Raw genomic sequence first — 27,307 nt, forward strand, 5'->3', positions numbered from 1 at the left:
CAGAGAGAGACAGCATTTTCGAACATAGAGATCTTGTAGAATTATGCCCAATCCCATCCAATATGTGCATATTTTATTCTTATGCTAGCCCACTGATTGGACCTCGGGGGGGAGGACCCTCCCCCAGGGCCAGTGAGAGGGCTGTCATGCCACTGAGGCCATGTCCACCTCTTTACAACTCATACCCACTGGAAAGCAGGGAAGTTCAACCACCCTCTCTGCCTCCTCGCTGCCAGCAGAGGGCGGCCCAATTCGGCTGTCTCCACTACAAGGACTTCACTGCTATTGTCGTCCTCCCTGACCCAACTGAAGTTGGGGAATGCCAGCCACCTCCTCTCCAAAGGTCCTACCATTCTCCAACACCTCCTCTTTGCTGGCAGGAGCTGCAAGGCCCAGCCACCTCCTCAATGGGGGCAGTAAACGTGGCTCACATCCCCCTTTAGGCCCTGACACTCTTGAGCACTTCCTCACCACCAGGGGAAGCAGGGCATGCCACCATGTCCTCTGCCTTGCTCCCTCCCCTCCCTCCCTTCTCCCACTGTGAGAGTTGGAGGAAGTGCTGGTCTCTGGCTCCTGACCTGCTTTTAAAGCAGGCTTTGCCTCTAGTTAGATATAAAATCTGTTGGACAGATTGAATTTTATGTACTCATATATGTTCGGGGGGGGAGTTGAAAAAAAAACATATTTGGCTAATAATATCTGAATTTCAATAATGTCTAATAGCCATATACCATTCCTTTCTAGTAAATTATCCCTGGTTTTTCCTCATGACACATACTACAAATAAAGGATTACAGAAAACCCTAGTGATTTAAATATATTAATATGACAACTTTGAATCTATATAACTTTCTACTTATACAGAACTTCTTTCATTGTTGCATAAAATCCTTGGATGCACCAACACAGTGGTGCAAAAACTGGGAAATAACTGAGTATACATTTCTGCATTACATTACCAGTGCATGTTGCACATATTATGTCTAATATTCCAAACCTCAGTGGCGAAGTTTTGCTACATTGCCAGCAGAGTGCAGAAATCCTTGGTTACTGTTGATGCTGAGTGACTTGGCTGTTAAATTGCTGTAATAACGTATGTGGTTTATTTATACTTTGATGCTAGTCAATGATTGTACATAAATAAATAAATGAAATCCAAACCTCAGTTTACATCTTGCCAAATAACCTTTCTATTCTTTTGTAGCTAAAAGAAGTGCCAACTTTGGCAAGAGAGCTACAGGTTACCAAAAATGCCCTAGCAGAAGCTAATCTGGACAAGGAGCGTCTACTACAGGAAATTAGGAAATACGATCCTCTCTTCCAACTTTGACAGCAGTGACCTGGGCTACAGATGCTCAGGGCAACCAGAGATCAACACCAGCATCAAAAACTTTTGCTTGTTACATAATGCCTAACTCGGGCAACCTCAGATCAGAGTAACTGCCTTGAGGAAGAAAAATAACATGTCATTATGAGAGATGGGACTCTGGGTCAACAAGAAAGCAAATGAGAGTAGATAAGCCAGAAAGTTGGGTTTACAGCCATATTCTTGTTAAGGTAGTATGAAGCAGTGTTAAATTTTAAAATAGCCTAGCCAAACAGCCTAGCCAAACAAGTAACATTCGTTGTCCAAATCATCTTGAAGTGGTGCTGACAAACTACTAATATTTCTGATTGTATATCTTCTTTCTCCTTCATTGCTGCTAGAGGTAGCTGGTGGTGTTGGGGACAACATTGCTGTACATCAAAGCAATAAGGTCAGACTACCTGCCTGAAGCCTTGTTTGCCACTGAAAATAAGTTTCTTGGAACTTTGGTGCAGGACCATGACCTTGAAATCATGGTACAATGCAGTTGAGAAATAATCCTAGTATAGGAAATTGTTGGCAGGAAAACAGCGTGCATTCTGGTGTGGAAAAGAGACTTATGGAAGCCTGTTTAAGCTGTTTTTCAACAATGCTTTGTTAGCTGAGTACTGGAGTCACCAGTGTGTAGATGTTGTCCAATTCTTCCATCATTGCCTTGTTGCAACACAGTGACTTGCAATGGATGTAGCTTGATGGGAAACTGCCTATTAGACAGGTCTACCCCCCACTCTGCATTACAATACACAGGTCACCCTAAGATTATCTCCTTGAATGAGAGAAGTTGGGCAACACACAGAGGAACTGAATTATGCACATCCCCTCTGGTTCAAGCACTGTACTTGGAGAGTCATTTGTTAAATGATGAACCATAAAACAACATCCTGCAATTTTTAGTAATCTAGATTAATTCTGACACTTTTGTATTCTAAAACTGAATACTTAGACATTTCTTTTGCTTTGACTTATATAGTTAATTGCAGTTCTATAGAATGAATGACACAACAGTCGTGTAAAGTATGCTGGGTCACTGCTTGTTTTCTTTGGTGCTTCCATAAAACTATCAAACCAAAGGTTTCCCCCACAAAACCATTCTAACAAGATCTGGGGGAAATAAAACAACACAGGAAATTAGTAATGGCCAGGAGAAAATAAAATATTCATTAAATATTCTAGGTTCCTTAGCCCTTAATGCAATCCTGTTAATTAGGAGAATATTGTTCCTTCTCTACCCTTGTATCCATAAGGAACATGAAAGACATATGGAGAAGATTGTTCCTTCTCTACCCTTGTATCCATAAGGAACATGAAAGACATATGGAGAAAAGGGAGGGGGGATGGTAATCCTTCCTGTCAGGCAATGTAAATTTAACTGCATCTAATAGAGCCCAGTATTGCAGCCTGCTAAAAGACCATACTTAACAGTAATATTGGAATTTAACACATTTCTAACATCTTTTGGGTTCACTTTTTCAAAATGTGTATTGTATTTGTTTTAGAGCACTAATTCAATATTTTGTGTATGCAAAACAAATTCACTCCATTGTGGCAACGAAAATAATCTGGCAAATTTCTATGCTTGGTGCAACCGATCTTTACCCCGTAGCTGTATATACTTTACTGTTGGTTGGATTGCAATAGAGCTTCCCAATTTAAAAAATAATTACAGGCCTAATTTTATTATTATAGTGCTTTTACAATACTGTTGACTTAAATTGGAGAGATCAGAGCCATGTGTAATTTAGGTGTACTTAAATGTTGACTCCTTAGATTGGTCTGTTCAGAACTTCTAAAGTAACCTTTTAAACAAACTTTAGAAGGGAGGTATACTACTGAGTTTATTGGATTACACATACTGCATAATGTTGGTTATTCTTAAACGTGAACTATGGATGTACATGTCTGGATTTTTTTAAAAGATTATGTGCATAAGGTAACAGTACCACTAGTATATGAGTATGCATTCGTTGTATACTGCAAAATCAGAGTGCATTGATTGATAATGTTGCTCATAAAATAATGAAACATGGTGATAATTATTACAAGTAATAATCTAGGTGATTATTTTGTTTAAAATTATCAGCCTTGACTACCAGTGAACTGCCAGCAGTGTATTTCTCCTTGTTAAAATGGTGTGCTGCTGAAGAGCAAAGCTGTGGGATGCAATTGATGGTCTCTGACATCTGCATGTCTGTTATCATCTAACTCCTTTGAGCAGTCACTGTGACCTTTGGTATGTGAATCTCAGCCACTGAAACAATGTGTCTTGAAGGGAGAAAAAGAAACCTCTAGTTGCCACACAATTTCTTAACCCTTGAGGCTAGTGCAGGCACTTTGAACTAGCAAATGTGTTACAATTGTGTTGTGCAGGCACTTGCATTAATTCAGAATAATTTCATTTCTACATATGAAGGCTTTTTGTGTTGTGATTTCTGCTTATTTTCTGCTGCTGTCATTTAGTTCCTCCTCTCCCTCTTCCTCAAATCCAACCGTGGTGCCTGCTAGAACAAATAAGAAATCATTCTCCATACTGGAAAATGCTCCTCTTTAAGTCAGTAGCAGAAGAGCACTACCAAAAGAATAATGTGCTTGGCAGTTGGCTCTTATGTAAAGAATCTGCTTCACCTCATGAATAGAATAAAAACTGGAAACATTTCATGGGGCTGACAAGTGCAGCTACTATTATGAAATGGTTCTACAATAGCATCACTGACTTAATTCTAGTGTGCTTTCTGTGAACTTGGCAAGCAATTAGCTAGTTTTAGGAATACCATGTAATGACACATCTTTTTGAAAAAACCAGAACTGGTATTTCCCTTTAATTAAATAAACATTTATGATCCATGATCCATGGGGGGAGGGTGTTGAAATCAGACAAGACGGTCTTAGCTGTATAATTTACTCATATTTGATTTAGGTCTACTTGTTTTCTATACCTTTTTCTTGAATGTTGACACTTTTTTCACTACAAACTGCAGCATCTTACAGGCATGTTAACTATCCTGTGCTTCATGCTTTGAGTCTCTGCAATGTTCTGTCATTATAAGCCTCCTGTTGAATGGAGTTTGATCTATATTACTACCGATTCAGCTAAAAAGGCAGTGTTAACAGAAAGCGTAAGTGGCTTCTTTGATCTTATAGATCCAAGGACTTGCTTACTAGAGATGCTGCTGTCCTCTGCTGAAAGCTAACATCACTCTGAAATATAACAGTGTATTTAAATAATCTACTATGAAGCTGTTAAACTCTTCCCTTTTTCACTGGTCTACTTGATGTAAAAAGGCAAAATTATTCATTGTTTACCTCTGCAACTGATATACCAAGAAGACAGTTCCTATTTCTCATATGGTTCTCTAATTTCTTGTGGTTTTTACAACCAGGAATACCGTGAATATATGTAGAGCACACAGTACAAATGAGACTTGAATCTAAGCCTTAGACAGTATTGAATTGTTTTTATGTTGCAACATATCATTTCCTTCCATCGTTGTATTGGTTCTGGGAACCACTTTTTAAAAGTTATAAATTAAATTGACTAACATCTATGTTCGTGTGTGTGGGTATATATACTTCTGTAAATTAAATTTTCTAGCTTCAAATTTTAGATATTGATTTGAATTTCTGCTGGTGTTTAAACTGCAACTCAGTGAGGATGGTGGCCCAGTAGATGTTGCTCGTATCTTTTGTAACTTCTCCTGCCATCCCTAAACTCTGATAATGTGAAGCTACTGCTGATATCTGCCAAACACTTAGGCTCTAGAAATTTGGACACAGCTTTAAGTGACTCTCTTTTAAATAAACAGTTATTCGCAGTTATTCAAAAGCACTTATGTTTATCTAACAAAACAAGAGCAAGTCAGTTTTGCAGTGTCATGCTTATTGTCTTATTGCATACTGCTGCTCCTGGCTGCCCTCGTCACTTTCAAAACACTAGGAAGAGTTTAACAAATGGCATTTGTAATATTTCATATGACAACAGGTTTTATATAATAAAAGACACTGTGCTAATTCAAACATTAGTGCTGACACAAAATTTAAACAGTTCCTTTATTGAGTTTATTATTTCCCACCAATAACATTTCTTGTTCAGTTGTATTTTTCCCCACATACAAGAAATATTTTTAAAAGTTCCATGAAGCTGGTATAAACTTATCACAGCAGTCTTTTAAGGCTGTTGTTCACATACCTACAAAATCCTTATATATTCAGTCCAAATAGCCTGCATAGCTTTTAGCAGTCCACGATTTCAAAAACAGCTTATTCTTACCATAAAAGCCTTAAATATGATACATATTTTAGAGGCTTTAAGTCTTCTGAAAGATAGTATCAGCAAATGCCTTTCATCTGCTCCTACTGCCTCCTCAGTGAAAGAGAATTTTTTTATATTTTGAGTTGGGGATCTGTCCTCGTGTCTTCAGTCGTCTGACGGCCTCACGCATGTGTTTTGGCTGCAGAGGTGGTGATTCTCCCCACTTCTCACACACATCTAGTGCTTGAGAAAACACAAGCAAACCTTTTGCATCACTTTTTAAAATTCAGTATAGCTAAAATGTATACATTGTAGAAATAAGGGTGATTTTTGTAGCAAACATCTTTTCCCTCTTAATAAATCAGTAAAGGGGTGTTGGGGTGGGCTCAGTCCGTGATGAGGAAGGGCAACAATTGGTCCCGTGGCCCTGGACTGACACGCCACCACAACCTCCCACACAACACACACATTCAACCCCATGCCCTTACAGACTGGACAACTCCTCCCCTTCCTCTTCCCACTGCCAAGCTCTAGTGCCCGTTGTATTCTTGGATACAACGGGCTTTGCCTCTAGTTTGCATTATAAATTAACAGAGGCAATCAAGTTGTCTCTACAAGTCTTGCTATACTGACAACTAGTCATGTAAACCTATAAAATAACATGTTGTCCTATATATTCCTCCTTTTCCTTATTTGCTTAAATGCATAATGTAACTTACATCTGAGCCTCCAAGGTAGAAAATAGTTAACCTGAATTTTGTGAGCTGGTCAACTATAAGTGTGAATTTTAGAAATATGTGCCACTTAAGTTTCTATATTACCCAAATTACTAAACATCAGTTAAGGTAATACTGAAGCAATGTAGCCTTTCTTTCAAGGAAAAAAACCCACCTATCCTCAACCTATTTATGGACTCTTCATCAGGATATCAGTGATACCACAGTGATTAATATCAGATAAGATTTATTTACAGTTAAGTACAAATCACTTCTTTGTGGTCTCTGTGCACTGCACTGATAGGCTTTGTGCCTGCACAAAACTCAATCTAGAGCTCTCATTCCCAGATGAGGAGGACAATTGCTGTGAACCTGTCATGTGAACTTGAGAGAACATTTACCTCATTTACCTTTGCCTGGACCCAGGCAAAGCAAATGTAGCTGTGACCATCAGTCAGTGGCAATTTACTACCATGATCACAGCATTTTTTAAACAAAGTCGTTTCTGCCATTAAGTGAAAGGCACAGAAGGCAGAAGCCTTCAAAGAGTGTGAGAGATTCACTCTAAATGAAGAAATAACCCTAAGGGAAACAACCTGGAGAAGTTATCTTGAACTTAAATCTGGTGTGGCAGATGACACAATTCCTGCCCCAGGGCATGCACATTTGACCGTGCACTGGGGGTGAAGGAATTCTTCACACCTATTTTGTTGCTCTGGATGTTTCTGGGATCTAGTTACATGCAACGTCATCAGTGTGAATACACAGGTGACCACTCGAAGAACAATTACAGGTAGGCAACACCGATAAGCAGCATTCTTGCTTTAGGTTCCTTGAACATATCATTCCAGTCCCATCGTATCTACACTAGGCCCCAATTTGCTTCTGGTCCCTATTTAAGATGCTGATATGTACCCATAATGCTCTGTATAGCTTGAGGCTAGAATACCTGAATGACCACTGTCTACATTATGAACATACCCTTTGACCCTGGTCATCTTAAGCAACCTTGCTTCAGATGCCCCCACCAACTCAGGCTAGATGTGTGACAACCCTAGAAGTCATGGCACCAAGTCATAGCATGAAAAAAATGACTCTAGAAGTCATGGCATCAGAACTTTGGAACTCCCCCTTTTTTGCTATCACGTTGCAGCCAACTTAAGGCTGTAAATGGTTTGCCATTGCTTGCCTCTACATAATGATGCCTATATTCCTTGTTAGTTTCTCAGCCAAATATTGACCAGGGCTGATCCTGCTTAGCTTCCCAGATTTGATGAGATCAGGCTAGACTAGGATATCCAAATCATGGCTGGAACTCCCTATCTAGGGAAATTCAACTGTCTCCCTCAGTCATTGTGTTCTGCCAGCGTTTGTTTGGTGTTGTGTGGCAAATCTCCAGTAAACTCTTCTCCGCTCTCCTGCCTGGTTGTGTTTGTATACCTATGTTTTAATGCATTATTAAATATCTTACATATACATTTTATGCTGTTTTAAAGGTTTTAATATGTCAATGTTTGCCACCTTGGATATCCTATTTGGATGGAAACATGGCAAAGAAATATTTTAAACAAAAAAAATCTGAATTTCTATATATAGGAAACTGTGCATAGACATTCACAGATTAGGTAGGGTCAGCACTTTTTTCTTAATGTATATAAATACATCACAGGCACTGTGGATATTTATTCTTAATATAAACATTACCTAAAACCTGATGAACAAAATACTGCATTCATTCCAACTGGGTATCCTGAGAACTACAGCACTTGCTGTCATCACAGATAAATGATTATCCCCTTAATTTCATACCATTGTATAGGTTTTAAAAGTATGCTGAAATGTATTCCACTCTGAAATAATCTGCTGCTTACCTTCTTCTACTACTTCCCCAACAAAGACTTTGGAAATTCCTGACATAGCAATGACCACATTCTGAGAAACAGAGGTCCCAGTAATTGATTGGATCAGCTGAGAAAAGATGATTAAACAGGTTGAACTGCCAATGCAAATTCTTATTTGTTTAATCTTGAAACACTGCTGTGAAAAAACAATAATGTGTACTCTATGGAAGACAGAAATTGAACACATGTATGCTGTCTTATGAAAGCACTCTGCTTTCATACATAGAATGCAGACACCTTGCAACAGGATCATATGTTTATACAGAATTGTAACAGAACCCTACCCTTTTAATAGCAGCCTTAGGAAATGCTGATCGGCGATACATCTCATAACGATTCAGTTGTTCTTCAGAAAAAGAAGAAACTAATATTCTAGAGGAAACAAGGATTACATTGTTCACTTAAAAAGCATTTTATAACAATATAAATGCATGTCTTGTAGAGTCAGCATTGGGGGAAAGACAATGGTATGACACTATATCTTAAGTGGTTAGAAAAGGAGAAATGCAGTACCACTTGATAGTTAACTTCTATACTACGATTTTAAGGTTTTAATACAACTTGATTTAGAACATATTCTAATACTCACAATTAAAAAAACATTATGAAATAGAAAATAGCAGTGGGCCTCACATGCTACTAAAATGTCTTTTATACCCCACTTCTCTTACTAATGGCAGCCCACCATGGCTTACAACATTCCCACCTCTTTCATTTTATCCTCACAACTCTAAGCAAAATCAGCATGTGTGTGTCTGTGTGTGTGTGTCTGTGTGAGAGAGAGAGACAGACATAGGCATTGACAGGCCTAAGATCACCCTGCAAGCTTCTCTTGGCAGAGTGGTGTTTTGAACCTGGATCTTTCAGATCCTAATCCAACGTGAACTACTACAGCTGGTGAAATGGTGACCATTTCAGATGCTTATCATATTGTAGGAATATTTTTAATTACTCTATCCTTACAGGTCCCATACAAGGACATCTAATTAATAGGTAAATCCGCTGGGGACGCTGATTTATTCAGATTCCAGTTGAATTACGATAAGCTCAAAGTCAGTGCAGTATAAGGAGGCTTTTGTTGACAAGGTTGACCCACCCACTTGTGTTTATATTTCCTTTTTTATTTTCATAAACTTGTAATTTTTTGGCTTGTTCTTAAAGACCTATCTGGAATTATAATTATCTTGGACGGTTAGCAGATTCCTAGCGGCATCTAACTTTACTGGTAAGAGAATATCTGAAAATGTATGGACTACTAAATACAAAGAACTGGTAAGAGATTTATGACACTGCAGAGATAAACTAATGAACTGTGCCTAATTCAAGTATTTATTTCAAGAAAACTTCAACTTAAAACAAAGCAAGAAATATTTGTAGCAGATGGAATTAATAGTCTCACTTTCAGGATAGACTATCTCAGTGCATGTATTTATATCTTCTCTGTGGACTAGCAACTGGTTACTCTTCTATCCCGCCCCCACTCCCCCCGCTTGATGTAGTAAGGGGTGTTTTATTTGAAGGGATCAGAATTCCAGTTCTGATGTGATGCACCAAGATAACAGCAGTTTGGCATATTTAACAAATAGATGCCTAATGTCTACCAGAGTATTATCTTTGTAGCATATCAAAATAACGAGTCTTTGGACTGTGTTTTTTTCTTCAATGACAGGAACTATAGAGGAATCAGCTTACTGGAAAATAAAAATAAAGCTGATGGGCAAGGTCCCACCCCTTCATTTTGTAATTTTTGATCTTTGTGAAGTATAACACTAATATGGACTTTTAAAAGCCAACAAATCATATGTGTGTGTATGTTCCTTACTTTTTCCTTTTTCTTTTTAGAATAAAATTTTCAATATTTAACATTAAATGCTTTTTCGGTTTTTTATTTCACTTTTTTCTTCTTCTCCTTTCTCCTTTCCCTTTTCTTTTATTATTGATCTCCCCCTCCCTTCTTTGTTAAATCCAAACCTTAATAATAGACATAAAATGCTTTGCTGATGATATGACTGGGATTAAGATTATGAATTAGGAAATAGTCACATTTCTCATTTTACTTTTTTTCTTACTCATATTTAGATTGTTCTATATATGATGAATACTTTTAATATAAATATTTAACTCCTCTCCCTATTATAACAGATATTCATTATAGTTTGGCTATTTTAGCAATATAAAATGTGATAATAAAGGTATCCCCTGTGTAAGCACCAGGTCATATCTGACCCTTGGGGTGACGCCCTGCAGCGTTTTCTTGGCAGACTCAATACGGGGTGGTTTGCCAGTGCCTTCCCCAGTCACTTCCGTTTACCTTCCAGCAAGCTGGGTACTCATTTTACCAACCTCGGAAGGATGGAAGGCTGAGTCAACCTTGAACAACAGAAGGGCAAAGATATAATGATGTAGAACACATCAAAAAGATAAAAATAAAAGAAACTGATGAAGACCAAAAAAACTGAATAATTGGTGAATCAAATGCAACAATTTGAGGAAAGAAAGAAGAAGGAATCTGAGGGAAGAACACAGAAATGCATTCAAGATACAAACCAAGAATTATTGGCTAGATTGTCAGGGATTAATGCAAAACAACAAGACCAAGCACAAGACATTTTGAGTATCAAAAAGAAGCAACAAGAAAATGATATTTATTTAGAAAGACAAATTCCCAAACTGAGAAAGCAGAAGAATTAAAAACTTGGAAACGCAATGCATATCTAATAATCTGTGTTTTAGAGACATACTAGAAGATTTTGGAGGTTAAATTTGGGGATTGGTTCAAGATTATTTGAATATACAAAGAGATTTTCCTGACATTCACCAGATATTTAGAGTGAATTCAAGATTTGCATTTAAGAATAAACTTTGAGATATACTGGTTCACTTAACTCATAAGAAAACATGAGAAGCAATACTAAAGAAGCAAAGAGAATCCTCCTTATTATGGATATACATTATTACTTCAGTTTGAATTGGAAGAAAAACAAGTGAAAATATATGACTAAATGGATGCAGAATTTTAGAGAGCAACTACCTATGGAAACAGTTGTGGGGAAAAGAAATTAAGTCTACAGCCAGTCAGACATGAAGAGAAAATGAGCATAAAATGTTTTCAGATGGTATATTACTCCAAAGACTATTGAGAAAGTAGTTTACAATTACAAAGAAAATTGTTGGAAAACTCAAGATATAGACAGAACCTTTTAAATTATGTAGTGAACTTAAAAATGATTTTGGAAGGAAATACTCAAGAAAATGCAGATATCAAAATTTAAATTCCCTATGGAAGCTAAGAAATATTGCCTAACAAATTAGCAAGTTTGGGAAGAGATATTTGAGTTAATGGTGAGAGGGGCTAGAATCATCAATGCAGCAAAAAGGAAATCAGACATTTGTCCAAACTTAGAAAAATGTGAAAATAACTTGCCAACTATGCAGTAATGGCAAAATTAGCAGATCAACTGAAATTTGAGGAGAGGTGGAGTGTTTATTATGTGAACAGGAAACAAACTTGCAATGCAAAACAGTTCTAAAATTGTATATAAATTTATTGGAATGCATGTAAACCCATTATCATACCAGAAGCAGAATGAGAACAAGTTTTGAATATAAAGGCATAAGGCAGTGGATTCTGAATATTTTTCATGGGGTGATCTATAGTAGACTTTCTTTTCGATTTCAGTATATTGAAAGCTATGGCTAGTGCTTGGAAATAAAAAAAACAAAAAAGGAACACAACCCAACCTTTACAGGTAGGAACTCAGAAGTTGAGCTGTACAATAAAATAATGTAAAACTGGTAATTATTTATTGTAGTGCACAATTAAAAACAGAATAAAAACTACAGAAAACTATACAGAACTAACTGCACAGAAGCTAGGCATTTTCTGATGCACATGAGATATACTCTCAGAATTATATAATAGCGAAGAGTGGTGAGCCTAGGGATATGCCATAGAAGGTGGTCTCCAAAAAGTCAAAAAATTACATATATTGGTTGGAGCCATAATTTACAGATCCCATTCAACCACTCAGCTACACTTTATAATGAGTTTACATATTTTATATAGAGTGTATTGTTACAATTCTGACCACTGAGGAAGACCCAGTAGGGTCGAAACACGTTTGATCTGGTTAGCCACCTTGGGTTAACTCTGAATAGGTCGCTATGTGCAGTTAGTTCTGTATAGTTTTTATGTAGTTTTTATTCTGTTTTTAATTGTGCACTACAATAAATAATTACCAGTTTTACATTATTTTATTGTACAGCTCAACTTCTGAGTTCCTTCCTAGTGCTTGGAAATGACAAAATTTGTAACATGAAATGTATAATAGTGATGAAATTAATGAGATGTTTTAAAAGTACCTCAGTTGTGAAATCTGAAAATTAATGAAGAGGATGTTGTAGAGAAATATTTTCTGTTCATACACTCAGTAACGTATACTCATTTTTGATATGTATAAACTACTCTATGGTCCCTCTTTTTCTTCTGTGTACCTTTTATATTATTGTTTGGTTTTTTTAAATAAAAAAATATAATTGAAAAACAAGGTGGGTTATACTCTGGGTGTGTATGTGTGAGAGACAGACACTGACTGGCCTAAGGTCACCCAGCAAACTTTCTTGGCAGAACCTGAGTTTCCAACCTGAGTTTCCCAGGTTCTAATCCAATATGCTAACTTCTAAATCATGCTGGATCTCACAAACATTAAACTGCAATATTTTATGTAATATCTTACTACCATGATGCCTTGAGTAAAGCTTTGCAAATCCATAATCAGTCATTTAGCAATAAAGAAAACAGTGGTTGGAAAGACTTACTGCATTTTTTGAATTTCATCTTCATCTACTTTGTGCTTTTTGTCTTTTTTATCTTTTATCTCTATTTTTATTTTCTTGGCTGCACAGGCCTGTGATGTAGATTCCTCCAATTCTCCAAGGACCAATTCCACAACTTCCTTGCTTTTAATCTAATAAAAAATTATCCAACAGTTGTATATCTATTATACTTCTCATGTATTAGTGATTGGCTTGCACTTTTTAAAAAAGCAAATAACTTGTAAAGGGAGTAGTTAAATTGTTGATTGTTATTTAATATTTGTTCCTGCTGTCCATTTTGATATTTTGGTACATATACATATCAGAATGTAAATGTGTAAGAAAACAAATGAAGACATCAATATATCCTCCTTTAACAAATTACAAGACAATGGCTCACTTTTCACATCTCTTATAATAGAAAAGAGCAAGAGTCCAGTAACACCTTTTCCAACCTTTTGACTGTGGAGTAATCCCTGAAACATTTTGCAGACTTCGAAGTAACCCTGAAGTGATATCAGATGGCCATGCCTCCCTGACACACCACTGGAAGTGCAAACGAAGAACAAAAGGAATGACAATGCAGCTGCACAATAAAGTTATTTAAACAAAGAGTCTTTAATGTTCTTTATGCAAACTGAAGCTCAGCCAAAAAGAGGTGCACAGTTATTTTAGTTTTCACACCAAATGCTTTCATAAGTAGCCTTGCTCTTGAATACATAATATACTCTGTGTTATTGTAATTATTGGTTATAAAGTCTAACTGTGGGTTCTGGCTGAGCTCCAATTTGTATAAAGAAGATTAAAGACTCTTTGCTTAAAGAACTTTACTGAACAGTTGCATCGTCATTTTTTTTGTTTTTCACATCTTCGTGGGATTGACAAATCTTCATTTAGGCACACTCTGGGAAGTGATGTCACCCCCCCTCTCTCTCCAACTCACCAGAGTAAAAAAAAAATAAAGAAAAATGCCCCTCCCACTAACCCCAAGAGGACTCACTGTGCTGGATTTCAACTGCCACTAACAGGTTGACCATGATAGAGGAGCCTTGGCCAGCAAACGTTTCTATGACTGGGGCACTTCCCCTTCCAGGGCCTTGGCTATTTTGGGAGGCGGTATATAGACCTGTCCATATAAGGTGAAAACCACACTGGGTTCTTTCAAAAAACATTTAAAAATGAAATCCCCCCCCCCAAGAAAAAACAACAACTGACATAACCCCTGGAGGCTCTGGAGTTGCCCTGGGGTTATACATGATGCTTGTTGGGAAATGCCACCTTAAAGTTTAACAAAATTTATGGCAGGGTATGAGCTTTCATGAGTCATTGCTGACTTCAGATACTCATGACAGCTCATACCCTGCAACAGATTTTATTAGTTAGCTGTTTTCTACTGCTACAGACAAACTAATTTGGGTACCCATCTTGATCTATCTTTTTGCACCCTTGTTCTTTTATCAAGGATACATCACCTCTTCCCTTTATACATTTTAAAAAGTTCTTCATACTGTATATATTTTTTATTTACTCTGCAATACCCTGTACTACATTAGCTTCTGAAATGGCATCAGTAAAAGGGCAGTGAAGTCTTCCTGAGAAACAAACAGCTGCTTAACCAAGTAGCTTTACACAGTGGTACTTACTGAAGAAAAGGAGCAATACAACTTACAAGCAGCAACATTTAGCATTTAGATAAGCAGTTGTGGAAGTGGAAAGACAGGGAAGGTAAACATTGCACTGATCACTCTGTTAAGGCACATGCACTTGTGGCCATAGCCCAAGTCAGGTCACTCATATCAGATCTTGGAAGCAGGTTTGGCCCTAGTTCGTGTTTTGCTGGGAGACCACCAAAGAGCCCAGGATCGCAATGCAGAGGCAGGAAATGACAAGCTACCTCTTAAACGTCTCCATCTTTGGAAATTTTTAAACAGAGGCTAGATAGCCATTTAACAGAGAGGCTGATTCTGTGAAGGCTCAAGGGGGTGGCAGGTTACATTAGATGAGCGATTAGGATGTGAGTGTCCTGCATAGTGCAGGGGGCTGGACTAGATGATCCATGAGGTCCCTTCCAACTCTATTATTCTATGATTCCTGGCTTAAAAGCTCCAGGGTCGTCTTGAATCGGTGGCAGCTTGAAGGCACTTTCCACCACCACTAAGACACCATCATTTATTTGAAATTCAACTTCCAGCAGTTTACAGAAGAGTAGGTGTGCGCCCGACAAAGTTTCAAGAGGCATCCCTGATGAAGGCAAGCTAAATGCAGGGATTTACTCCCCCCCCCCCCGATACCTGATAAATAGTGACATTTGGAGCACAACAGGAGTGGATATACACTACTTCTGAGTAGAACGCAACATGTGCCACCAATGTGCCCATCTCCCGCGATAAACAGGACAGCCGGAGCAATAAGTAGCTTAACGAGGCTAGCGCACACCCCCATTTTTTCCGACCCACCTCTACACCCTGTGCCTCCATCTTGACCTCCTCGGACTCCTTCTCTTGCCCCGCGGCGACTTCCACGGCAGACGGGTCAGCGGGTGCAGAAAGAGAAGACGACGGAGGAAGAGCAACATCTTCCCGTTGAGACTCCGGTACTTCCGCCATGTTCCTCTGAAAGAACCGACTCTGTCGGGCTCTGATGACATCACCTAGCAGACGACCCCCCTCCCCTTTGGCTACTGTCTCCATGACAACACTTCACGCCCAAGCGGAAGAAGAGGCGAAGTACATGAAGCCAGTAGTACAAACACGGGGGCCAGGAGGCAATTGGGCAAGGGGTTCTGTCGTTTTGCTTGATCTTTACCATTAAGAAAACAGATGGTGGCGCTTTCAAAAAGCACGCATTCATATAATTTTAAACCAGTCATCACGTGTACATGTAGGACACAGAATTCGGGGGCTGGGTGGGGAATTAAGGGACCCCGGTACCATATAGAATTTCATAAAGGCAGGGGACAAGACAAGGAGCCCCTAGAAATAATAGCAACAGGGTATCACTTATGAATGTGTTCTAATGAGTAGGAAAGATAATTCAAAGGTTATCTTTTATCTTGTGGCCATAGTGACTGACATAGTTACAAATTCGTCTTTAAAATTAATAAATATAAATTAATAAATAAATAAAAATAAAATAAATAATCATTATGTTCTCTCAAGGTGCTTAAGATCCAATTAACAAAACTTGCTCAAGATCCCTGGCCCCAAAGAAGTCAAACTGGCCTGGACCAGGGCCACAGTTTTTTTCGGCCCTGGCCTGGTGGAATGCTCTGCCTGTGGGACCTTAAACAGCTCTGTAGGGCCTGTAAGCATAGCTGAGGCCAAGAAATAACATCAAAAGTCTGTCCATCCCTACTTAAAACATCAAACATACCAAGTATACACCTATGTGCCCCTCTGTCTCTAATGAGAGACACAGCATATCTGAAATTTAATTCTGAGATTTAATGCCAATTATTGTGGATTTTATATGGTTTTACTGATTTTATGTAGTATTTATGGCTATCGTGAGCCACTCTGAGCCCTCAGGATAGGGTGGCGTACAAATGGAAAAATAAATAAAAATAATTCCGAAACAAATCTAGAGAGTGCCCTTTTTGGGATCAACTAAAATGACACAAAACAGTAAGCCTTTGAGTTAAAAGGAGGCAGGGAGATATTTTTAAAGACCATGCTCTTAAACATTTTTGTCTGCTCCTTGTTTGGAGAGACCTGCAGACACAAGACACCCAAGTATCAGGGTGGGGTTCAACGATAGCCTTATTTATAAATATAAAATTCAGGGGTTAATCAAATGACTCTAATACCCAGTAGAACACACAGGTCCTTCAAAGGGCTGAGAGTTCCCAGGACCTCTGTATTTCATTTGATGTTAGAGAGACCTGTAATTGACCACTGATTTTTAACATTCACGTAGAAGCTGACATTTTTATCTTCTTCCTACGGGTGCCCAATACTAACTCTGCCATACACCCCAGCATCTCCAAGTCAACAGAACCTTTCAAACTAGAACAGACTAACAGAGCAATTTTAAATTAAATTGGGTAGCTGTGTTGGTCTGAAGCAGCAAAACAAAGTTTGTTTCCAGGGACACCTTAAAGACCGACAGAGTTTTATTTAAGGTATAAGCTTTTGTGTGTATGCACACTTCTTCACAGAAGCAAATAGAATTCTGAGCAGGACTGCCTATGATGACTTTCAAAGAGATAATGTCCCCAAACAATATTTTTCTCTCCCATCTTTATAAACAAAATCCTCAATTCTGATTAAAAGTTCTGGATAACACAAACACTGTTCTCGGTTATTTTGGTTGGTGTTAGTATAGGAGCTTTGTTTTTAGAATTTTTTTTGAACCAATGCATTGCATCTACCTAGAACTACTGCCTTTTAAAAGCAAACACAACTGTTATGACCACAAATATGACGCTGAGAATCAAGGACACACTTGCCTTTTGGTTGGGCTTATAAAATCCTATGGTTTCTATTAGCATAAAGCTTTCTAAATTAAGCAAACAAAAAGTCTAATCTAAAAACTAGGATACCTTTTTGCCATGTCCATTGTGCGTGGAATTAGTTCACAACGAATCATGAAAACACAGAGTATGGGAGGCAGCTGCAGGTGGTTCAAATTTGGCACTACAGTAGGCTGAAGTATAACAACTATCTGAACTGACCAGGTGGATTAGTGTCCAAAATTGTCTTCTCAGATCCACCTCTTGCTTTTTAATTTTCTTTTAATCACATCAATTAGATGAGCCTTGCCCATTCCACTTTCCTAAAATTAAACTAGGTTGTTTACTTACTTCAGGGCTGTGACACAGATACATTAGCAGTTGGTCATAATAAGGGAAATTTCCAGTAACTCCATCTAAAAACTCAAACTCCATGGTGTTCCTTGTGTGTTCATACAGTTAGTACTTTGCCACTGAAACCTGCGGCTAGTGCACAGTTCCTGAAAAGATAATGTTTTCAAACATTTGGATACTGCAGTCAGGAATTCAGGAAGATAATATATTTTCTTTGTTTATATCTCATAAAAATTGTTTGTTGTTGTTAGTTGCAAAGTCGTGTCCAACCCATCACGACCCCATGGACAATGATCCTCCAAGACTTCCTGTCCTCTACTATTCCCCGGAGTCCATTGTTATAGTGTTATTAATCCTGGTCCCATGTTACTTGTTATTAATTTACATATGTAGTAGAATGGAGGGATGTATCTCTTCTTTAGTATGCAGGCAATCTGTGTCCAGATTGGACCATAGATGCCCAGAGAAAGAATCACATTTTGTCTGAAACACATGGGGAACATCTACCTTTTTACCCTTAATCACAGGTATATCTAGCAACAATCAGGTAACAATAATAATAATAGCAATTTTATTTTTGTAGTCGACCATACCCTGCATGCTCAGGGTGGGTAACAACAAAATCAAACAGAATCAAACCTTCAGTCAAATTATAAACAATAAACATTGACCCATATGCATTGCTAGAGCTGGTCAGTTTAGAGGTCCACCATGGCTCAACAGAGGGGGAGGGCAGTGCTCGGGGCACTTCATGAACTAACAGCCATGTACTAACAATAGCCTACTGGAACATGAAGAAATTGAGACTGGAAAAGATGAACAATAAATAGGCATTACCTTTCTCCATCTAAACCACTATTAGCTGTTCTAATTGGCAGCTGCTATCCACTGACTGTTCTTCCAAGCATCTTCCTCTGACCCTCTACTTGCAATTCTCTAACCAGGAAAAATGAAGTTATTCTGAACGACCCTGTTACTTTTTCTTTGAATTACAAACTAATACCTAGCCACCTCACTGTTGCAAAAACACTACAGCAGCTGCCACAGTGTTTGTTTGAACTACAATTGTGAATACTTTACATCCAACAGACAAGTCTGTTGGGTTTGTTTCCATCTCAGAAATGTTTCTAAAACAGATCTCTTCCACCCCCACCCATTTACCTACTGTTTCTAGAAAGAGGGAGAGCTTCATTACTGGGAAGACAAATATCAGTCAGGTCCATGCACAGGATTTTTAAAAGGGGTAGGGTTGCAATATTTATATGAAATAATATATGAAACCTAATTCTTTCTCACTTTATCTTGAATTGTTACTCTTTTTCTATTATTTTTCTGCCTTGTACCATTGTTAATAGGTTTTAATTGATCCAATGAGTGGATTTTAATTATTTCTTTTATTTAATCTTTTTGGGTAATTAGCCTCCCCACATTCATGGTGTTAACTGCAGTATACCTTCAGCACTAACCATTCTCTTGAGAGGCAGTTCCCAACCTTTTTGGTATAGCGACCTATTCAGAGTTAGCCCAAGGTGGCTAACCAGACTTTTTGGGAAAAACAAACACTGCATAGGGTGCTGCTGCCCATACCAAACTCCAAGTGGCATTCCAAAATACACAGCTTTTGCATATGGATGTTACATTCCAGCCTTTTGCCACCCTCGCCTTCTCTATCACTCCCTCTAATCTCCCCTAAAGTTTTATGAAAGTCTAGTAAGCATTAGGACACATTTTACTTAATCAGCATGCAGTAATGTATGACATGTTTCCATGGTCAAATCTTGGTTTCAAAATTATAAAGGCAGCACTAGAAAGAGCAGGGGCAGCTATTAGGGAGGGTTGGCCCCATGTCCCACTTTTGGGTCTAGCACCACAGGATGGGAAACACTGCTCTTGAAGGTTCAATGATTTAATCTCTCCTGCCTCCTCATTTCACGACACCAGGGACAAATGCGTGAAAGATCCAGAGGAGGAGACCTAAGAGCTTGTCACAGAGAGTGCTTTACACACCTCAGCACTTCTCCACGGAAAGCATCATTTGAGAGGAAATCGCTCTAAGATCGTCATCCGTAGATCTCCGAATGCACTATGCCCATCCTCTGCTTTACAACCTCAGTACAGGCTGATCTACAGAACAAAACTCCTAAACTTAATAAAGTATGACGCATCCTCAAAGTGATCTGCTTGTGAAGATTCTGATCTCCTTTGTCCTTTAGGGTCGCTGTCGAACTTCGTCGCTCTGTATGAAGAAAATGTGTTCTTTCCTGGTTGCAGCAAAGCAATCTTCTGTGGCGCCGGAGTGCCCCTTTCCTAATTTTTGGAAAGGACCAACTGTGACAGGATGGTACTATGCTATTCTGTTGGGAAATGTAGCAGCTTCCTCGCCTGATCTCATAGAGAAGCCCAGAAAAAAACTAGAACTGACTGTAGGATCCCGCCATTTCCTTCGCCTTCCTTGCTAACTGGGAGTAGTGGATGACCAAGAGGGGGTGTGGTCTCCTTGGCCCCACCCCGGAAGGACGCGCCGGCTGTGGGGGGGGGGGAGCGACGGCGGCGGCAGCGGCAGCGGCAGCAGCAGCAGCAGCAGCAAAGGAGTAGTGGAGGTGGGGCGGGGGGGCAGGCTGGCTTCCCCGGCTGAGCCCGGGCCATGGGGAAAGAGCAAGAGCTGCTGGAGGCCTCCCGCACCGGGAACCTGCCTGCTGTGGAGAAACTGCTGTCAGGCAAGCGCCTCAGCTCGGGCTTCGGGTCTGGCGGCGGCTCCGGGTCTTCGGGGGGAGGTGGCGGCGGCGGCGGAGGAGGCGGCAGCGGGGGAGGCAGCGGCGGGGGGCACCCGCTTTCCAGCCTTCTCAGGTAGGTCCCTGCCAGGGGTGTGGCTGTGGCTTCTGGGGGCGCCCGAGCGTGCCTTGTCGGGAGGCTGGCGGCGAGAGCCCAGTGCCTGGGAGCTGGCCCTTAGGTGATTGGGGGCGTGTCTCAGTGGCTCTCCTTGAGGTGCGGCTGCTCGTGGACAGACTCCAAAGGCACTGGAGCCTCGGGCGAGGGAGAGGGCCATGTATGTGCATTCGGTGCCTGGGGGGTTATTGGGTGTCTCAAACCTCCGACGGCGGGTTGGGCTGCGCGGTTTTTTTCAAAAAACAAACAAACAAAAAACACCACATTGTTATTATTTTACGAATAGGAGTGTGGAGTTCTTGAGGGCTGTGGGTTCGTTGTTAGTACAGCTATCTCTGGGTTTCCGGGTTTCCTCAAGCAAGTGGCTTTCAGCTAATGAATTGTAATAGGCAGAGGCGTTGGCTGGAAGGGGGGAGGAAGTTCATTGGTGCAAGGTTTTATTTTCTTTTAGGAGACTAGTCTAGAAGAAACATCAGGTATGTTGAGGTGGGCTTATGGCTAATCCTTTGTGCAAGAAGAGCTCTTATAAGTAGTGGTTCTGCCAAGTTACAGAAATATGTATGGTAAGTAATTGTGCTGTTAGATAGGATATAGGCATTGATGGTCTTTTCTTAGACCTTGTTGGTTTTGCCCCTAGCAGATTGCATTCCACCATTGTTGGTTATGCCACTTAAAAGATCCTTAAGAGAGGTTTATATTGAAGTTATATGTAAAGAAGGGCAGATGTATCCAGGTAAAAGCGGATCTCCTTTGATGGGTTAGGAGTGGTCAGCTATTCCTCCCTCTCTCCATCCCTCTCTCTCATGTCACCTTTCCACCCAGCTTAGGGTCCCCAAGAATTAAAACCAGGAATGAAGGTTGGTAAATAATAGTGAAGTGTAATATTTCTAGTAATTGGATTTTCTTCCCAGTAATGTGTCTTCTGCTAGATGAGATGGGGAACTTATTATAATGTTGAAGTAGGACCTAGGAGATCTGGGTTCAAATTCCTGTATGCCATTAAAATTTCTGGGGTGACTTTAGGCCAGTCATTCTCCCTGAGCCTAATTTGAGTTGATGGGATAAAAGGGAGAAAGACTTTCTTGTGTTTGAAACTGAACTGTTTAAAGGAGGGCCGAATACAAAAGGCGCTGAATAAAATGAAGCTATCAAGAAAGGTCTCTTTTTTGGTCAGTCACTGCCACTTTAGACTCCACTAATGTGCGTGTGAAGTTAATTTCTTAATATGTTCGCTTTACACTTAATTTGAACACCATTTTTCATTTTGTTTTCCAATTACACAATTTGGAAATATGCTTTTCAGGGTCTGTGTAGTCAGGAAGGATTTTTATGATCCTGAATACTTTGACATTGGCCTCAGATATGGCTCTTTTCCTGATAATTTATGAACATTATATAGCATATATACAAAATATGAGTTCCTTAGGAACTTCATTGCTTCCGTCTGTTGGGAAAACTGACCACATATTCCCATATTCACTGCTTCCAATTGCTTATTTTCTTTCACCTGATGACTTAAATTTTATCAAAAGGCTTTTTGGAAGTTCAGGCATAGAACTTTCTGTCAGAACTAGGTATATTTGGACAGTGGTTTTTACGCCTCCCTTTCTCCAGCAGCAGTCCACGAAAAGCCCTTTTAGAGAACTAAGATTCTTGGGGACATTGTGGGATGCAGCACAAGGGGCAACAGAAAGAAATAATTGGAAGACCTCCACTTGTGTGAGTTCTTCTTTGATTTATGTGTGGAGAGCATTACTGCTGTTTTCTTGGCTCTCGCTGGATCCTACTTTAAGAAAACAAAGGGCTGTACCAAGTGGAGCAAAGAGATGAATGAAGAAAACACGATGGTATAGTGGGAAGAAAATTTTATTTCAAAATATTAATACTTCATGTTTTATGTTAAGCTACCTTCAGGGGGATCTGTGGTATATAAATGCAGTAATGCTGTCACTAAACCAGCTTTTGAAGTGTTTTATATTTCACAGAAGATCCCCCTGAAAAAGTTTAATGTAAAATGAGTATGGGATATTAACATTTTGAAATAACTTTTCTTCACACTGCGGCATTTTTTTCCTGTGTAACTTTTCTCCTTAGAGCCATCTTTAATGATTGGCAATAGATTACTTCTCCAATAAGGGAGATAAATTTTAGTGACAAGCTGTAAATCTTTTGAGAATTACTCTAAACCAGCGGTCCGCAAGCTTTCGCCCGCTGCGGACCGCCGCTCCGGAATGGGGGGAGAGGGCGGTCCGGGGGCCCACACACGCGCGGGAGCCCCAGCGCAAACATGCACGCGCGGACTGCCGCAAACGCGCTTGCGCGGCAGTCCGTGCACGCGTGTTTGCGCTGCCACCATGCCGGCGCCCCGCGGCTCCCCCTCCTGGCCCCTCCGGGCCGCCAGCAAATCGGCTGCTAAAGCAAGCTTCTCTTCCCCCCCCAAGCGATAAGCTTGCTGGGCCGCGAGCTTCTCGCTTGGGGGGGAGGGAAGAAGGAGGTGCGGCCCAGCACCAAGCGTTCGCGGCCTGACACCGGGCCGCGGCCCGTGGGTTGGGGACCACTGCTCTAAACTGTTTCCTTCTCTTTCCTGTCCTTTTAAAGTTGAACCAGTTTAATTTCTCAAGATTTCTTTTATGTGACTCTTGTTATAAAATTGTGTATATATGGTTGTGACACATCTATCTGTGATTAAGGCAGAGTGAATGAATAGACATTTGGACCATTTCCGCATAGAGGGGTAAATTGCATGTAGCCTCCTGCTTGCAAACGCAGGATTGTAAATCTCGCGTTTGAAGCCCTCCATATGAGAGCTCACTTCTGGGTTTTTATGCCATCGCATCGTGCATTTTCCCCTCAGTACGAGGTGGCAGCTTAGGCAGAAGAAAGCACAACGTGAACTTTACTTACCACTCATCTGCCTGTCAATCATAGGAGGTGACCAATCAACTCTCAGTGGTGGTTTGGGGGCCTCAAAAGATCACCTGAGTACTGAAATTTAATTTTAAAAAATGAGACTTATTCGTTGCTATGCCTTAACAGCATTACATTGACCCATTGAATTGGACTTACGATAGGGATTCATGTCATTTTGGGGCCCATTGTTCAGAGTTCCACAGGGCCTGCAAGACGGAGCTCTTCCACCAGACTTTTGGTTGAGGCTGGGCTGAATACCGGGGGATAAGAGTGGGTCCTTCCCCATCCTTGTACGATCTGGACCCCTCCTGGGAGGGGGTCCTACCATCGCCACCAGATTTACATCTGATTGAGGAATACAGGCCCAATGAGGGATTGTTCTAATTACCATCTAGCTGATCTTATCTGTTTTATATTGTATTTTATTTTATGGGGGGTTATGTTTTGATCATGTGGTGAACCACACGCCAGCTTGCCTGGGAGTGGTGGGATAAAAATCTAATAATAAATAAATAAAAATTTTAAAATCCACATCCTGCAAACACCCCCATGTGACCTCTGTAAACCCGCCAAGCAGCAACCTTTCCACCACTTTCCTTTGATCTTTGCGAGAGGACAGCATTTCACAATGGAGAATGTATTAATGGCAATGCTGGCCCAAGTGGTAGTTCACAGGCCTGTAAATCATTGGAGGCAACCAATCAACTCCCAGTGGTGGTTTGAGGGCCTCAAAGTGATAGCGCCATTAAAAAAATTACTTGGAGTAGGAAATGGAGAGGGAAGGGCAGGACTACACTGGCGAGTCTGTTACGCATTTCCCTTCCATATGGGGATGCTCCCTGATTGGAAGCGTGATAGGACGTGGTAAATTGTGTTTTACCAATTTGTCTCATCACAAGGCAGATTGAGCTAAAACTCGCACCACCCCTGCGACCACCTTCAGTTGCAGTTGACGTCATATGAAGGTGGCTCTAAAAGCCACCAGCGATCAGTTTCTATCGCAGGGAAGATTCCTCGTTCAGAAATGGTGTAAGTAAATTTCAGGATCCCTTTTGTAAGTTTTAATTATGTAAGCCTTCACTGATTCTTCATCCATTCTCACTGTCCCTGTCAAGTAGTGATCTCTGTTTCAATGCTAAGTGGCTGGGAGCCCTTGTGAATTCTAGGCATTAGGATTCAACCAAATATTATGTGTTTCACTTCCCTTAAGGAAGTAAAGGAGTAGTTCTTACACTCTGGCATACTAAACTTTGTTAAAGGTTTGAAGTCCTTCAGAAGTGGGTGAGAACATCAGGTGCCATTTCCAGGTCGGGAGGAGGCCAGGGCCTGACCCTGGAAGTCAGATTGGCAGAAGGACAAGTGATGCTCAGCATGGCTTTAAAATATTTGGTAAAAGGTAAAGGTAAAGGTATCCCCTGTACAAGCACCGAGTCATGTCTGACCCTTGGGGTGACGCCCTCTAGCGTTTTCATGGCAGACTCAATACGGGGTGGTTTGCCAGTGCCTTCCCCAGTCATGACCGTTTACCCCCCAGCAAGCTGGGTACTCATTTTACCGACCTCGGAAGGATGGAAGGCTGAGTCAACCTTGAGCCAGCTGCTGGGATTGAACTCCCAGCCTTATGGGCAAAGCTTTCAGACGGCTGCCTTACCACTCTGCGCCACAAGAGGCTCTAAAATATTTGGACATGATATCTAAATAGGGTATTCTCCAAAGCAGACAAAAGTCTGCACTTGCAGCATGATAATTTATAAACACAATTAATAATGTGTGATATTGTTTGCATAACAAACACTGTGTCAGCTAAGATTGAAACCATTATTGAGCTTTGATTTGTTATTTTAAATACTATACAAGTATTAGTGACAACTATGTGAAATTACAGTCTAAAGGCCTTAATAGACTTTCCCCTTGTGTGACTTTCCTAGGTTTCCAGTGTCTTAAAGCAGATATTTGCTCATCATGTGGTACAAGCTAAAGTCCTACAAACATTTAATGTGAGTAAACTATTGGACTTAATAAGGAGAGCTTGTATGCATTTCAAGTTAAATGCATGCTTTCTGGAATTGGTTAGGTACTGTGACTTGGCATATAGTACGTCCTGTTTGGGAGAATGGTTTGAATAGAAGGATGGAATTGCTTGAAGTTATTGGGCTGAAAACTGAACACTGATCTATTTCAGAGAAAACTGGAGTTTTAATTATGTTAGAGAGTCTGGCCTGATCTCTGTAGATCAGTTTGCTGTGAATTAGTTTGCTGAACTTCCTAATGTAACCTTGGGTGATTCTAAACCAAATATTTTTGTTACGTGCAAACAGCAGGACTATTGTAAGCATATACTTGCTCTGTTAGAATGCTGTTAAAAATATTAAACAACAACCAAATTTAGGTTCCATAAAATTAACTGCACCTATTGCTGAAAGAATTTTCAATATGCTGGTTTGAGTTGGGTGTTTAAAGCAAGAGGAAAAAAACCATCAGTAGAGAGTGAGTAGAAAAGGTTTATTTTTGATCTTTATGACTGTAGATACATTTCATCATTTGGCATATTTATAGAAGAGATACGAATCTTGATGTGCTCTCTTGTTGAGATAAGAGAATTTCCTCAGTCATTTGGGAGGAATGCATGCATGACTGCTGTGTGATTTTGTTGCTTTGCTGCATTGTGGCTGTCCCAAAGCATGTAATACTAAATGTTGGACCTTGTTTAAGATCTCTTGTTATAGAATCATAGAGTTGGAAGGGGCCATACAGGCGATCTAATCCAACCCCCTGCTCAACACAGGATCAGCCCAAAGCATCCTAAAGCATCCAAGAAAAGTGTGTATCCAACCTTTGCTTGAAGACTGCCAGTGAGGGGGAGCTCACCACCTCCTTAGGCAGCCTATTCCACTGCTGAACTACTATTACTATAATAGTCAGTTATTTCCAGTCTTAGGTTATGGTATCTCCAGCTTCTTAGGGTTTTCCCTACTATTTATTTAGAAAGTGGTTATGCTTTTGAAGTTAACATTGCTTTGGTAATGTTGCCAGTAAATGAAATGCAATTATAACCATGTGGTTTAAATATTGGTGGTCAAAAATTAAGGTATGTGAATTGCCAGGTATCCTGGAGCAGTAAGACAACTCAGATATCTTTTCATAATCATATAGTTTCTTGATGTTCCCTGTGAACCGTCCTGAGTCTTAGGAGAGGCACTATACAAATGCAAAATAAATAAATAAAGTTCTGTATTCTTATCCCACAAAACTGTTTTATGGATGGCTGAAGTAGTGGCTCTAGAGCCAGGAAGTATCCCTAAATATTTAAAAAACAAAGACATTTTCATGAAACGTCTAATTAACTGAGTGCTCTTTACAGCTACAATGTCAGAATCTGCATATAAGTTTCCAAGAAGATTTTTGGCCCCTAGGTGGGAGTCTGTGTAACCGACCACTGGTGAGATTCAAATGAGTAGCTATGTTGGCCTGAAGAAGCACAATAAAATGAGAATCCAGTAGCACCTTTAAGACCAACAAAGATTTATTCAAGGCGTGAGCGTTCGAGTGCAAGCACTGAAGAGTGCTTGCACTCGAAAGCTCATGCCTTGAATACATATTTGTTGGTCTTAAAGGTGCTACTGAATTCTGATTTTATTGACCACTGGTGAGTTACCTTTAGTT

At 40.0% G+C, this 27,307-nt stretch overlaps 3 protein-coding genes across 14 annotated transcripts in view; 2 read left to right on the plus strand and 1 right to left on the minus strand.

The window, feature by feature from the left end:
• The window catches only part of BLTP3A (bridge-like lipid transfer protein family member 3A), a 63,193-nt gene extending 58,285 nt beyond the window's left edge, over nucleotides 1–4,908 (plus strand). The window contains exon 21 of the mRNA XM_077334439.1: nucleotides 1,205–4,908. Within this exon, the coding sequence (XP_077190554.1) occupies nucleotides 1,205–1,330 (126 nt within the window). The 3' untranslated portion in view covers nucleotides 1,331–4,908. The remainder of the gene's footprint in view (nucleotides 1–1,204) is intronic.
• Nucleotides 4,909–5,391: 483 nt separating this feature from the next.
• TAF11 (TATA-box binding protein associated factor 11) lies at nucleotides 5,392–15,700 on the minus strand. The gene is made up of 5 exons (XM_077334441.1): nucleotides 15,501–15,700; nucleotides 13,048–13,196; nucleotides 8,514–8,601; nucleotides 8,200–8,296; nucleotides 5,392–5,855 (listed from the first exon to the last, which is right to left on the minus strand). Exons 1-5 carry the CDS (start codon nucleotides 15,648–15,650, stop codon nucleotides 5,725–5,727), a joined length of 615 nt encoding a protein of 204 aa, XP_077190556.1. The 5' UTR covers nucleotides 15,651–15,700; the 3' UTR covers nucleotides 5,392–5,724.
• Nucleotides 15,701–20,404: 4,704 nt separating this feature from the next.
• The window catches only part of ANKS1A (ankyrin repeat and sterile alpha motif domain containing 1A), a 140,784-nt gene continuing 133,881 nt past the window's right edge, over nucleotides 20,405–27,307 (plus strand). For 6 of the 12 annotated variants that reach the window (XM_077334442.1, XM_077334444.1, XM_077334447.1 and 3 more), the window contains exon 1: nucleotides 20,405–20,695. In XM_077334442.1, the coding sequence (XP_077190557.1) occupies nucleotides 20,493–20,695 (203 nt within the window). In that variant the 5' untranslated portion in view covers nucleotides 20,405–20,492. Of the gene's footprint in view, nucleotides 20,696–25,572; nucleotides 25,642–27,307 lie in introns of all 12 variants that reach the window. The other 6 variants (XM_077334445.1, XM_077334449.1, XM_077334454.1 and 3 more) reach the window with 4 other exon arrangements.

The sequence above is a fragment of the Paroedura picta genome, chromosome 4 (genome assembly GCF_049243985.1).
Source record: "Paroedura picta isolate Pp20150507F chromosome 4, Ppicta_v3.0, whole genome shotgun sequence".
In the NCBI taxonomy this organism is placed as follows: domain Eukaryota; kingdom Metazoa; phylum Chordata; class Lepidosauria; order Squamata; family Gekkonidae; genus Paroedura; species Paroedura picta.